We start from the raw sequence: 13693 nt of genomic DNA, 5'->3' as shown, positions 1-13693 counted from the left end.
TATTCATTTTTTAAAATAGTTAATATATTTACAACAGCTCAAAATTCTGAAATTATGGACTAGTATTCAGTAGAAATTCCCTCACCCTTGTCCCCCATCTATCCAGTTTCCACACTCCCTCCAAAACAAGTGACCACTGTTCTTTTAACTGTTTATTTTGAAGTAATATAAACTCACAAGAAATTGAAAAATGAATAAAGAGAATTCCTGATATAACCACTCTTTAAAGTTTAGAGTATACTCTTCCAGGAAATGTTATACATATATAGGCTTGTATAAATGTGTCATATTTTCCACTTTGTTTTATTCAAATGGCGTCATATTATACATACTTTTGTACTTTGATGCAAAAGACTGAATGTGTTGGCAAAATTCATATGTTGGAGCCCTAATCCCGAATATAATGGTATTTGGAGTTTGGGCCTTTGGGAGGTAAACAGGTGATAAGAGTGGAGCCCTCATTAATGAGATGAGTGGCCTTATAAGGAACAAGGAGAGATGATCTGTCTCCACCATCCACCATGTGAGGTTACAGCAAGATGGTACCTGTTGGCAAACTAGAAGGAGAGCCCTCACCAGGAGCTAATTTGCCATCACCTTGATTTTGGACTTCTCAACTTACAGAACTATAAGTTTCTTTCTTTCTTTCATTCCTTCTGTCTTTCTCTTTCTTTCTTTCTCCTTCCTTCCTTCCTTCCTTCCTTCCTTCCTTCCTTCCTTCCTTCCTTCCTTCCTTCCTTCTTTGTTTCTGATGGAGTTTTGCTCTTGTCACCCAGGCTGGAGTGCAGTGACACAATCTTGATTCATTGCAACCTTTGCCTCCCAGGTTCAAGCTATTCTCCTGCCTTAGCCTCCTGAGTAGCTGAGATTACAGGTGCCTGCCACCAAGTCTGGCTAATTTTTGTACTTTTAGTAGAGAAGGGGTTTCACCACGTTGGCCAGACTGGTCTCTAATTCCTGACTCAAGCGATCTGCCCGCTTCTGCTTCCCAAAGTGCTGGGATTACAGGCATGAGCCACCATGCCTGGCCAAGAAATAAATTTCTGTTGTTTAAGCCACCTGGTCCATAGTATTTTTGTTATTTCAGCCATAATTGACTAAGGCACTTACTAAAACAGACAGACAAACAAACAAAAAGCCTTACCGAAGTTGTTATCTAAATAATCAAGTTGTCACTTTAATTTTTTTGTGTCACTTTTCCTAGATCAAAGCTTTTCTCTGCTGCAAAACATGATATTCTCTTTATTTCATATATTGGCTTAGGTATCATTTAAAAAAATCAAAACCCTAGGGCTGTGTTTCACAAACATGCTATTTAAAATGTATCTTACCAAACTTCTTTTCTGAGGATTTTCTTCCAGCAGATCTGAATTGGTGGCCTGATCTAGCTGGATCCAACATGTGCAATTTCTGACTCAGATTCTGGCATTGGTGTCCAAGAATATGCTGCTTGAGTACATAATTTTAAAAAGTGAATGCCCTGGTGCATGACCAAAGCCACAACACCCCACACACGTGACTGTGATCTTTGCTCCTTGGCAAAGTTCTCATAGAGTCAAAGAGTTCTGCACTTTGTTCCTCCCCTGGCACAGCTCTCTCTGCATTCCTTCCATCTCCCAGCAGTCTCCATTTCTACCTCCGTGTGTTTAAAAACCGGTGTGGGAAGTGTGTACCCCTGTGCATCAGACTGCGAACCATGTTTTTCCTGACTCCCATCTTGGTAGCTATTCTCTGCATTTTGGTCGTGTGGATCTTTAAAAATGCTAATAGAAGCATGGAGAAAAAGAAGGGGGAGGCTACAGCCAGGGCTGAGGCTCGCCCCTGGGTGGATGAAGACTTAAAAGACAGCACTGACCTGCACCAAGCAGAAGAAGGTAAGGACACCAGCTATGCTGCTTAGCTTTGCTGTCATGTGTGTTGCTGATGAGTGTTAGTCAATGGCAGGGCTTATGGAGAGGAAGAGACACAGACCAGCTTCAGCATCAACTTCTAGTGTGCTAATGATTCAGTGCCTGGCACAGACAGATCATCTCGCTCCAGTGATGAGCTTGTCACCTGCTGGCACCAACCTTTTTTTATTTTGGATGCTCAGTGAAAAAGCTGTTGAGAAGCTGAAATTTTCCCTGGCTCCAATTCTGTTCTGGTGGTTAAAACCTTCCTGCAGGGATTCATCCCAGGCTGGTAGTGGGTAGGGGCTAAGTGACCAGGTTTGATCAGGCACTTTGAAAACTATCAAGTGGCATCACCTAGGAGGCTGCTACCTTTTCCTTGCCAGGCCCTGGAAGTGAAAGACTGGGGTGGCCTCTGTTCTCAACAAACTGAATGTCCAATTCAGCTGCCAAGATGATGCATGAGGATCAGAGAGAGTAACAAAGAGACAGACCCAGTGGAACTAATTCTAAGGTGTTTAGAACAGGCCTGGGAATTTGACCGTACCGTCAGGGAAAAGACAAACTGGGCTGGGAGAATGAATAGGGTAGAAACAGTAAGTGCTGGGAGGCCTGTCAGGCAACAAGGGGCAAAGGGAGCAAAGGCAGCGGGAGGCCTGGAGTGGGGGTAAGAGAGGAAGTGGAGAACTGAGGGCAGGGGCAGGGTAAGAACGGAAGTAGAGAATTGAGGGCACCTTGGGCAGAAGAGGTGATGAAGGAGGCAGGTAGGAAGGGAGTGACTGTGGAGGAGGCTTGAGCCATCTGTGTCTGAGAAGCTTTGTCTGGGATGGGTTCGATTTGGAAGAGGCTCCATGATCCTCAGCTGGGCTAATGATGCCCCCATTCCCAAACAGAGGCCACTTGGACAGGTGAGTGTGTGTGAGTGTATGTGTGAGTGTTCATAAATGTGTATGTGTGTGTGTCCATAAGAGTGTGTATGCACGAGTGTGTGTGTGTGCATGCATGTGCATGTGAGTGTTCATGAATGTGTATGTGTGAGTGTGAATGTGAGTGTGCATGTGTGAGTGTGCATGTGTGTGTGAGTATGCATGAGTGTGTGTGTGAGAGTGAGTGTGCATCCTAATCTCAGGACTGGGTCCAGCTGGTCCTCAGCGCTAGGAGCCCGTAGGGCTGAATGCACCATATGGAAGTCCAGCCTCTCAGCAGGGCTGCCTCTTGCTCTCTGGCATTGAAAGGTCGTCCACTCGGAACACCAATTTGGCCCAGCGAAAAAGCATTTTCCTTAATCAAGGGGACATCTGTTGTGAAGCTGGGTAATGGTTTGTGCTGGGAAGGTTGGCCCTGGTGGGGGCAGTGGGAATGCAGTGGAAGGGATGGATCAGCGTGAAGTTAACGGAAGAGCAGCAGGGTTCGCTAATAGGTTGGACAGTGGGAAAAGGAGGAGAGTGGGAAAGTTGGAGGCTGGAATGGTGTCATAAGTGGGTGAGGGAATGAGGATCCTGCTTAAAGAGGAAGATGTTGAATTCCATCGAGGACATGTTGGATTTGAGATGACAGTGACACATATGAGCAGAAAGTGGAGAGAGCAGCCGAGGTTAAGGGGCCCAGGCCGCAGACACTGACTGGAGAGTCAGCAGTACGAGGAAGAGACTTGGAACCTGGAGAACTAATGAATTCACAAAGTGGGCATTGCTAGAGAGAAGGGTGAGGATAGAACTCAGAGGACACATGCAGTTAAAAGGAACCGTGGAAGAGAAATGTACTAGAGAAAGGGAGAAGCTGTGGGAAACGGGGCTCTGGGATCATAACAGTAACAAGCTCTTATGTCTATTAATAGCACTTATGTATATTAATGAGAGCCACATTTTATGTGCAGTCAATCATTTCATCTTCATGACAGTGCAATGAAGTAGGCACTATTAGAATCCCTGTATTATAGATAAGGAAACTGAGGCCCGAATAGGGTAAGCCCAGGCAGGTGATTGCAGAAACGAGACCCAAGCAGCCTGGCTCTAGGGTCCAGACATGTAGCTGTTTGCTGGCTGCCTCTCCCCTGGGAGAATGACCTAGAATGGAGGAGGCAGGAGACAGCCAGCAGGGGCAAACATTCTCTCAGAGCCTAGCAAGAGTGTGCATTGAGGAAAGGCTACTAGATTTGAGTACCTAAGAGGTTTGAGTACACAAGAGCTTAGGCAGTCTGTTGAGGGTCACGTCCTGGGGCTGGGGCTGGGCCTGGAGGCTGGGAACATAGAGCGGGACTAAAGGACCTTTCTCTGGTTCTCTGCGTGATTACTCACTTCTGCAAAATGCGTTGCCTCTTCATTCTCTGTTCCTTTCCATCCTTATCCTTCTCTCTCTCTCTCTTTGTTTCTTTTTCTTTTTTCTTTCTTTCTTTCTTTTTTTTTTTGTTTTTAAGGTAGAGCCTTCCTCTGTCACCCAGGCTGGAGTGCAGTGGAGTGATCTCCACTCGCTGCAACCTCTGCCTCCTGGGTTCAAGCAATTCTCCTGCCTCAGCCTCTCAAATAGCTGGGACTACAGGCACATGCCACCACACCTGGTTAATTTTTTTGTATTTTAGTAGAGATGGGGTTTCACTGTGCTGCCTGGCTGGTCACAAATTCCTGAGCTCAGGCAATCTACCCACCTCAGCTTCCCAAATTGCTGGGATTACAGGCATGAGCCATTGTGCCAGCCTCATTCTTCTCTTTATACGGAAGAATGAATGGGACAGCCTTAGTGTCCTCTTTAGCAGCTGGGGCAAAGTTTGGCCTGTGTGTGGCATCCACAGATCTCTTGTATGGGGAATCTAATAGTGCCTACCTCATTGTACTGTGAAGATGAAATGATTTACTCCACGTCTCTTACATTGTTCACATCAATAGTGCATGCTAAGGTCACACAGGTGACCAGTGAGAACCAATGCTTAAACCCAGGCTTTCAGGCCCCCAAATCCCTGCTCTCAGTCACAGGGCAGGTAGACATGGTCTATGTGGGGATCTTACTCTAGGTCCAGAAGGGATTGAGCAGTGGCTAACTGGAGAAGAGAACAGACTCCTTTACTGAAGACACATGGCGATGGTATTGCTGACTGCAAATAGATACCAGATTCAAACCATTTTTAACATTAACAAGACACTAAATGGTAAAATAAGTATTGCAGGCCATTCTAGCATGAGTTAAAGAAAATATGGGTATCAATCCAACCTCCTGCAGCTCTGATTCACGAAGAATTCCTACTCCATGTTCACAGATCAGGGAATTGGCATGCGTGTGTGTGTGTGTGTGTGTGTGTGTGTGTGTGTGTTGGAGGGGGGGAGTGGTGAGAGAACATTGTGTGACCATGCTTATTAGATGTAAGATAAAGGCTTCCTTTGCCAACCAGCCAAACTTGGTGTCCTGTTAATACCTTGTTTGTCTACAGTTATGGTCCAAGAATGAAGAGTTGCTGAAGTTTATCTCAAAGAAATAAATCTCAGATTGTCCCAATAAAATGAACAGAAAATCTTACCCACAAATCCTCTAGTTAAGCCTAGATTCATAAAAGTCCATAGAAATAGGGAAAGAAGAAAAAGATAGGAAACACATCTCATCGAGATGAATTTGTTTTAATGTTAATGGAGGATTCCTCCGCACTTAGCTTCACTGGCCATCCGAAAGCTGTCATTCTAACTGAAGTCACTGAGTAATAAGTGGCCCATCTTGTCCAGTCTTTTTTAAGAAAGGCCTGAGTTAACATTTTTTTTATCCAGTGTGGGTAACATCTAAGAACAAAAATGGTCCTACAAATTTAAGAGACAGATTTTTATGTCCCCATAATATCAAGTAGCTGTCAGAACTGGTTCCAAGCCTAAGCAGTGGATTAATGACAACTCATTTCGGTGTAAGCTTGGCAAGCTAACCAATCCATGCCGACCTCTTGCTTCTAAAAGTCAGCCAACCAGTACCAGCTCCTCTGAGTGTCCAAGTCTCAACCAACTGACACTGATCCTACAAATGACGTGTGTCACTCATACCCCTGAAAGTCCACCAGTTCTTGAACTCCATGCTTCCCAACCAATAGTGTACTAAGGCTAGCCTCTGAGGATTAGCAAGAGCCAATTGTTAAATATTTAGGAGTTTCTTATTAAGTCATCAGTGGCTTGAAGTCAGACCATGGTGGGATTACTTACATCATGGATACTGGCAAGCGCCATAAATCAGTACTTTCTCTCCGCCACCCTGCAAAGAGCTGACTTACCAGCACACCACTGCCAAAAATTCTATATTAAGTCAGCATTCTACTCTGCTTAAAGAGACGAGCCTGGTCAGCATAGTTGTCTTTTACTATTGGAAGTAATGCGATCAGCTTTGTCTTAGACACATCCAGACATTAATACTTTCACATGGCCAATTTAAAAAGTTGGTTTGCTAGACTCCTGTAAGACCTTAAGGTTTTGGAACAAGAGGCAGGCAAGTTTAGAAGAGAAAAGAGTAGGAAAGGAAAAGCACTTGAATGAAGACATTGTGTGTTCTTGAGATCAAGCCTGCGTGGGTTCCTACTCGGGGGAAGTGAAGGTCAGCACAGGACACTGGGAGACCAAAAGAGATAAAGGGCCTCAGAAGACGAATCCTGCTGGCTGCACTCCATTGCTTTGGAGAGGAGGGTGAAAATACCTTTTTCTCTCCCCAGTCTAGGTTCATGGCTGAGGTCCCTATAACAAAAGACAGACTAACAGAAAACTGTACATGTTTATTCAGCATAAGTTTCATGTGACACAGAAGCCTTCATAGGGAAATGAAGACCCAAAGGAGCAGTTGAACCTGTGTGTATTCATGCTAGGTTTGGTGAAAAGTGAATAGTCTTGGAGACATACAAGAAGACAGAGCGGCTATAGTCTAATGTGATCTAATGGCAATAAACGGGGGAAACTTAGTGTATTAGTCTGTTTTCACACTGCTAATAAAGACATACCTGAGACTCGGTAATTTATAAAGAAAAAGAGGTTTAATGGACTCACAGTTCCGTGTGGCCGGAGAGGCCTCATAATCATGGCGGAAGGTGAAAGGTGTGGCTTACATGGCGACAGGCAAAGAGGGAATGAGAACCAAGTGAAAGGGGCTTCTCCTTATAAAACTCTCAGATCTCCTGAGACTTATTCACTACCACAGGAACAGTATGTGGGAAACCACCCCCATGATTCAATTATCTCTCACTAGGTCCCTCTCACAACACGTGGGAATTATGGGAGCTACAATTCAAGATGAGAGTTGGATCAGGACACAGTCAAACCATATCACTGAGCAATCTCTGTTTGTTCAGATTCTTCTCTGTGTCCCTTCGTCTTCAGAGATGAGAACGCTCCTTTCCTCTTGGTGGGCACCTCTTACATGGGCGCCATATGACCTGCCTCAGGGGAGGGTCAGAAAATTCTTCATTGGTTTTATGACCTGCTTCAGGGAAGAAGGGGAGGGGAAGGTCAGAGAGCCCTTCCTGCTCTGAAGTTGGCATGCTTTTGGGTAATATGTTCTGAACGCCATCAGCTTTAGGATGGCATTGCTCTATTCGAGTTCTCTCTGTCTGGGCACTCTTTAGCCTTCCCAGTCCCTACCAACCTCAGTGCTACTAATGAAATAACACATCTATACAGCAGCCAGGTGTCACCTTAATAGTTCAGTTGATTGATGCATACAGCAAGTCAATACATCGAGACATCAGGTTGCAACAGAGAAAGAGGTTTAATCATAGGGCTATTGAATGAGGAGGCAGGGGAAACCTTAAATCCACCTCTCCAGGGAGTCTGGAGCTAGAATTTTTTAGGGTTTTGGAGTGGACTAAAGTGTGAAGGTCATTGATTGGTCAAAGATTGCAGGGTGAAGTCATGGGACAGGGAAATGAAGAAACTGTATTCTAATGCTGATTCTGCTCCATTATGGGAGTCTTCGAACTGGTTGGCATCAGCTATTTCACTGGAATTCATGATCTGAAAAATATTTCAAGTAATTTTTAAACAAAAGCCTTATGATCCTGATGGAGAGATCCTATGGATCTCAAACAAAAGCCCTGTGATTCTAACGTCAGAAATTCTATATATAGGAACAGTGGGGATGCATATGGTCAGTATTTACTAGTGCTCTGAGACTTTCAGGAACAAGGAAGTGGGTTAAAGCAGGCTGATGAATGCTTAATTATAACTGTACTTCTGTTCTTAATTCTTGTTAGCACTATGAGGATGGCCTCACAGGAAGTGGGATGACTGAGAGGCCCAGGTAGGGAACAGAGCAATGGTGACACAGTTGGGAAAGAGGCATTCTTGGGCAGGTGCTGAGCCCTGAAGTGGCTCCCATCCTCACCTTTGAAATCTGTGTCACCCTCTTCCTTAGTAACATTGCCCCTCAAGGCTCCCAAAATTGCAAGGGAACAAGGATGATGTGACGTGAATTGTCCTTAGTTTCAAAGTTGGAAATAGTGACCCATTTGCAAAGACTGTGAAGCAAAACTGTAAAAACACTAAAGCAATTCATTTGGAGATGCAACCAGAAAAATACTTCCATGTTCAACGTGAAAAGATACAAGTCACCCAGAATTACTTGGCTGGCTAATCCTAATTATGGCACAATTAAGGGATTCCTTGGCATTAAAGCAGTTGTAGGGACCAAGGGATTGATTGCTGGAAAGCTGGTAGGTGTTTATTACCACTCCCCTTCACACCTACTTCCTTCTAACTAAAAGTATACAGTTTGGGCCAAAGCTGTTCCTGCTAGTGAAATATGAAAAGCAGTTTTTCCTCCACGCTCTGAAGGTTTACTGAAAATGAATTAACAAAAAACAGGCTGATAGAGGAAAAGGCATACACATTTATTTAACATGCACAGCACTTGGGAATCACAGGAGAATGGTTATCTAAGAACCCAGTGGGGTCCAGATGCTTACATATCCTTCTTCATAGGGGAAGTGGGGATGGTGGGGGTGTGTAGAAGGAAATGATTTTCAGGGGAAACGCATGAGTGCAAACAACAATGCCTTGGGCTGCGGTTCCTGGCGTTCCTGAGAGGTAGTGGGGCGGTGAGGGGTGGAACTGCACTGTGAACAGAAGTCTTCTCATTACGCGGGTGAAGTCCTCGTAGGTTATCTCTATCTGCCTGGATTCCTAGGCAGGGGGTCTTAGGACAATTACATTTCTTCATTTTCTTCTTTTCTTTTCTTAATGGATAGGGTATTGCTTTGTTGCTCAGGCTGGAGTGCAGTGGTATCATAGCTCATTGAAGCCTCTAGCTCCTGGACTCGATCTATCCTCCCACTTCACCCTCTTGAGTATCTGGGACTACAGGCACACACCGCCATGCCTAATTTTTAGACTCATTGTAAAGACAGGGTCTCTCTATATTGCCTAGGCTGGTCTCGAATTCCTGGGCTCAAGCAATCCTCCTACCTCAGCCTCTCAAAGTGCTGGGATAACAGGCATGAGCCACTGTGCCCATTCCAATTACATTTCTTTTGGAAAGAAATGTCCTTAGTCAGAAAGGAAAGCTCCAGAAAGAGTCCCTCTCAGTGCTTCAGGAAAAAGGATCAGAGAGACCAGACACCAGGCAGGCCAGAGGGAGACCTGGAGGTGCCTCTTTAGTTTGCCAGGTCAAGGGCCTGGTGATATTTTAGGGGATTGCTTGCAGAGCCCCAGTGCAATGATACAAGGCAAGTTACTGTTGGTATCAGCAGCATGCCCCAAGTATGGCAGCTCAAGATTTACATTTAAAAAGCAGCCCGGACGTGGTGGTTCATGCCTGCCATCCCAGCACTTTGGAAGGCTGAGGCAGGCAGATCACCTGAGGTCAAAAGTTCGAGACCAGCCTGGACAACATGGTGAAACCCCATCTCTACTGAAAACACAAAACTTAGCTGGGCATGGTGGCAGCTGCCTGTAATCCTAGCTACTTGGAAGGCTGAGGCAGGAGAATCGCTGGAACCTGGGAAGCGGAGGCTGCAGTGAGCCGAGATCGTGCCGTCTCACTCCAGCCTGAGGGACAAGAGCAAGACTCTGTCTCAAAAAAACCAAAAAAGCAGACCACAGTAGTACACATTTCTTTGGACTATGTAGACTTTAGAGCTTGAGTCATCACTAGTGGCTTGACTGCTCTAGGGTGAAGGCAGGAAAGCGAAGGGGTTAACACGGCCTGCTCTCTTGCCTCTGGGTGAGGGCCACATTTCTCGGGAACAGTCAGGAGTTCAAGGGAAGGAGACAAGTGGAAGCTCACTGTGCTCCCAGCCGGGCCCTGCTGGTCTCATTCCCCAGGTATACCGTAGACCTTCTGCCCTGTGAAAGGCTCCAGGAATGGCAGCCTGGCTGTGCACTGCTCCGAGAGTGCCCTCAGGACAATCCCATCAAGAGGGGATGAGGAACATTTGTTTACCTGGTCAAGGTAGTGGCTGGCACTGATAATGAGGCAACAGCTTGCTTCCTTCTGCTAATTAGGAGAGTCTACCTTGGACCTTAGAAGCTGCAGAAACTGCCAAGTCATGCATTTAGACTGCTGTTAGATTTTACAAATGCCAAGTGGGTCTTAAGTGTTACTAACTTACCTTTCAAATAGTTAAGGAAGCATTTAATGCATTTGCTTATAGACCACTTATTAACTACAGAGGCAACAGACTTCATCTTAAACAGTGTTCAAAGTATCATTGGTGTTGAAAGTCTTTATTGACATCTTGATAAGGTTCAGGGCTGTCACTGTGACACTGATGACCTGGCATTTTGTTCAGGACCAATTGTTAGAAAGCCGATAGATGTTTATTACCACTCCCCCATCACACCTACTTTCCTCTAACTAGGCCCAAACTGTCCCTGCTAGAGAAATATTAAAAGAAGTTTCCTCACTAAGAGCTATGAGCCAACAGTAGTGCCTGCTAACATAGTTTTTGGGGGTTCTCAGAAGGTGAACTCTCTACCTGAATTCTACCTGGAAAATGGCCGAGTCCCTCAGGGCGGGCCTTTGACCTTCTCCCACTCTTCCTTTCATTCCTCCTGCTCATGCTCGTTTCTACTTGAGGGCTCCAAATGGGACCTCACCTTCAAGGCTCAGACATTTCTTTTGTACATGACACCTGCACTTGAATGGCTCACAGCATCTGGAATCAGGCAGACTGCTGACTCTTGTCCCTCCTTCCTGCCCACCCCCAATAGTTCACCTCTTAGTCCTCCTAGCTCAGTGGATGGTTCCATCATCTAACCAGGCACTAAAGCCAGAAACGTGGCAATGAGTCTTGGTTCCTCCCTCCCTCTCCCAGCTACTCTCAACCACCCATGTTAGCCAGTCTTTCAGTTTCTATTTCCAAGGTGTCTCGAGAATCTGCAGACTCCTGCCATTCTTCCTGCCTCTCCAAGGGTTCAAGCCAGCATGGTCCCCCACCCAGGCTACATCAACAGTGTCTGTGTGTTTCTGCCTTTTTCCCGTTTCTCCTCAATACATTTGAATCCCCAGCTCCTTTTTTATTGCTCAAGTTTCACCGTACGTGCCATCCCCTTGGGGGACCATTTTTTGTCTTCGCTCTTTGTACCACTCCTTCTTATTCACTGTCACTTCGTAGAGAATTAATTGTCTTCACAGGAGTGATTGCAGTTTGTAATTCTATCCATATGTACATTTGTTGTTTTGTCTAAATATATAAGGAGTAAGATTATTGTCCCAAAGAGGAAAACAATTACCTTCAATCCCTTCCCTAAAATTTTATTAATCGGAAAAGATTAGAATTCATATCACAGAGAAAGAGAATGAAAATTAAACATCACACCTAGAGCCTAGACAAACGTTGTCATAAACCTTTGTTTTTTGTTTGTTCTCAGGCCCATTCTATTCCCAAAGGGAATGATTCACTAACCATCATCTGATCATCAGGTCCATTCTTTCCCCCTGAAATTCATTACCCTTACACCTCCCATGTCCTCTTCCTCCGTAAAGAAGGTTATATAAGCATTCGAACCCTGCTGGGTTATTGAGTGATCATTCTCTTGCTATTGCCCTGTGCTATGCATGTTAAAATAATTTCATATGGCTTTTTCTCCTATTAATCTGTCTTTTGTCAGTTCATTTTCAGTGAACATTCAGGGAGTAAAGAGGGAAGCTTTTCCTCTTCACTGCTATAGTATAAAAGTCATATCTATCTTGTTCACTAATATATGTCAAAGGCTCAATAAAAACCTTGTTGAATGAATTGCATATTTCCAGCTTCCAGGAAGATTTTGAGAGCTTTACTAAATGTAATTTGCATTATACATAGTATTTTGTGTTTTGCAAAGGTACAACTATAATCTGAAAATGTGTATTTTCCCAGCTAATCGTACCCACCAGAGATTTTTATTCCACTGTACCACCCTTCTCTCCCCAAAAATACCACCAGTACCACTACTGCCAAAACAACCATTGCAAAATTACTGCTGTTGGTATTTCCGGAGCAGATGTCTAAGAAAAGAAAGTTGTTCAGTTCCACTAATATAAAACACATCAACTTTAAGGCTTGCATTGCTTTTTCATGCTTTGTTCTTTAGCTAATGTGTAATACTTACATAACCCAGGGGTCAGCTGAGCTCATCCTATTTAGAAAAAATAAATAAACTAAAAATAAGATTTAAAGAAGGCTGAATCCTCGGTCCTACATGCTTTGAGGAGGCCGATTCCCTCTCAAGCATTTGAAAATCCCACAGAACCTGTGCCCACGGAGCCAGCTCTGGCTCTGAGGTTCACGCCCCATGGACTCCTGATTTCGTCTGTGTGTTTTCTTCCTTTACCTCACAACAATTAATCTATGGAAATCAATCTTTGTTGTTGTTTGTTTCTTTGGTACCTCACTTCCCAACTCCTCTCACAGCATGTTAGCATTTGGGCAGCCCCTTCTTCCTTCTAAAGGTCTTTTAAGTCACAGTCATAGGTCTGTCTTTGGGCTCCTCTCCTCGAACTCTGTTCCCCTTACTTGGTCATGCTCAGCTCCTCTCCCCCAAAGACCCATGCCTATCCTCTGAAAAACAGTGGTCCGTGGAATCCAGGGACATGGCAGCACAGGAAAATTATCAGAGGTTTAAAATTTTACACCGTCTCCTTCCCTCATCAGCTGGTGTGGGGAAGTGAACAACAGGGAGGTTTGTTTTCCACAAATAATGCTACTTTGTTCAGAAGGCAAAAGCACCTATGGCCAATTTTGTTTACACTTTCAAGTTCTTATTGTTTAAAACTCTAAATCTTTCTTGAAAGCATTGATGTTTTAAATATGAAACAGGAATTCAAAAATAATGATTTTGCTATTGTACTTTGAAAAGTGGTAACATGGCAAGAAATTCATCTTCAAGGATCTGTTTCCACTGTATCTAGACTTTCCCTACTTTACTGAACTTGAACTTTTTCACTGCATTGAGAAAAAGTCAAGTATCTTTTCTCTTTTCTCAGAAGTTTTGTTTAAAAGTTCTGAACAGTTGACCTATTCCTGATTTCTCTGGCAATTAATCTCTATGGACTTCTTCTCACTGAAAAAACTCTTAATTGTGACATGTACTTACTGAAATAGTGTATAAAGCACAGATGAATGACTTAGCACATAATTATCCAGCAAAACATTATATAATTATTACTTAGGTTAAGAAACAAACATATCCAGCATTTCATAAACACCCATACATCCTTCCCCAGTCACAACCTCTTCTCTCCCCAACAGAAGAAACTAATATTTTGAATTTTATGGAAATTATTTATTTGCTTTTTTTCTTAGCTGCGTCACTCTTACACAGCTAAACATTTCTAAACATTAAAATGGTACTGTTTATGTTCTTTTGACTTGCTGTTTT

At 44.1% G+C, this 13693-nt stretch overlaps 1 protein-coding gene across 2 annotated transcripts in view; it reads left to right on the top strand.

Moving 5' to 3' along the window:
• The first annotated feature begins 1576 nt into the window (after positions 1–1576).
• The window catches only part of IYD (iodotyrosine deiodinase), a 36567-nt gene continuing 24450 nt past the window's right edge, over positions 1577–13693 (top strand). For both annotated transcript variants that reach the window (XM_074397282.1, XM_003943563.3), the window contains exon 1: positions 1577–1874. In XM_074397282.1, the coding sequence (XP_074253383.1) occupies positions 1697–1874 (178 nt within the window). In that variant the 5' untranslated portion in view covers positions 1577–1696. The remainder of the gene's footprint in view (positions 1875–13693) is intronic.

This window comes from Saimiri boliviensis, chromosome 4 (genome assembly GCF_048565385.1).
Source record: "Saimiri boliviensis isolate mSaiBol1 chromosome 4, mSaiBol1.pri, whole genome shotgun sequence".
NCBI classification, from domain to species: Eukaryota; Metazoa; Chordata; class Mammalia; order Primates; family Cebidae; genus Saimiri; species Saimiri boliviensis.
The sequence above is the reverse complement of the archived record's forward strand: the minus strand, read 5'-3'. Positions and strand labels throughout refer to the sequence as shown.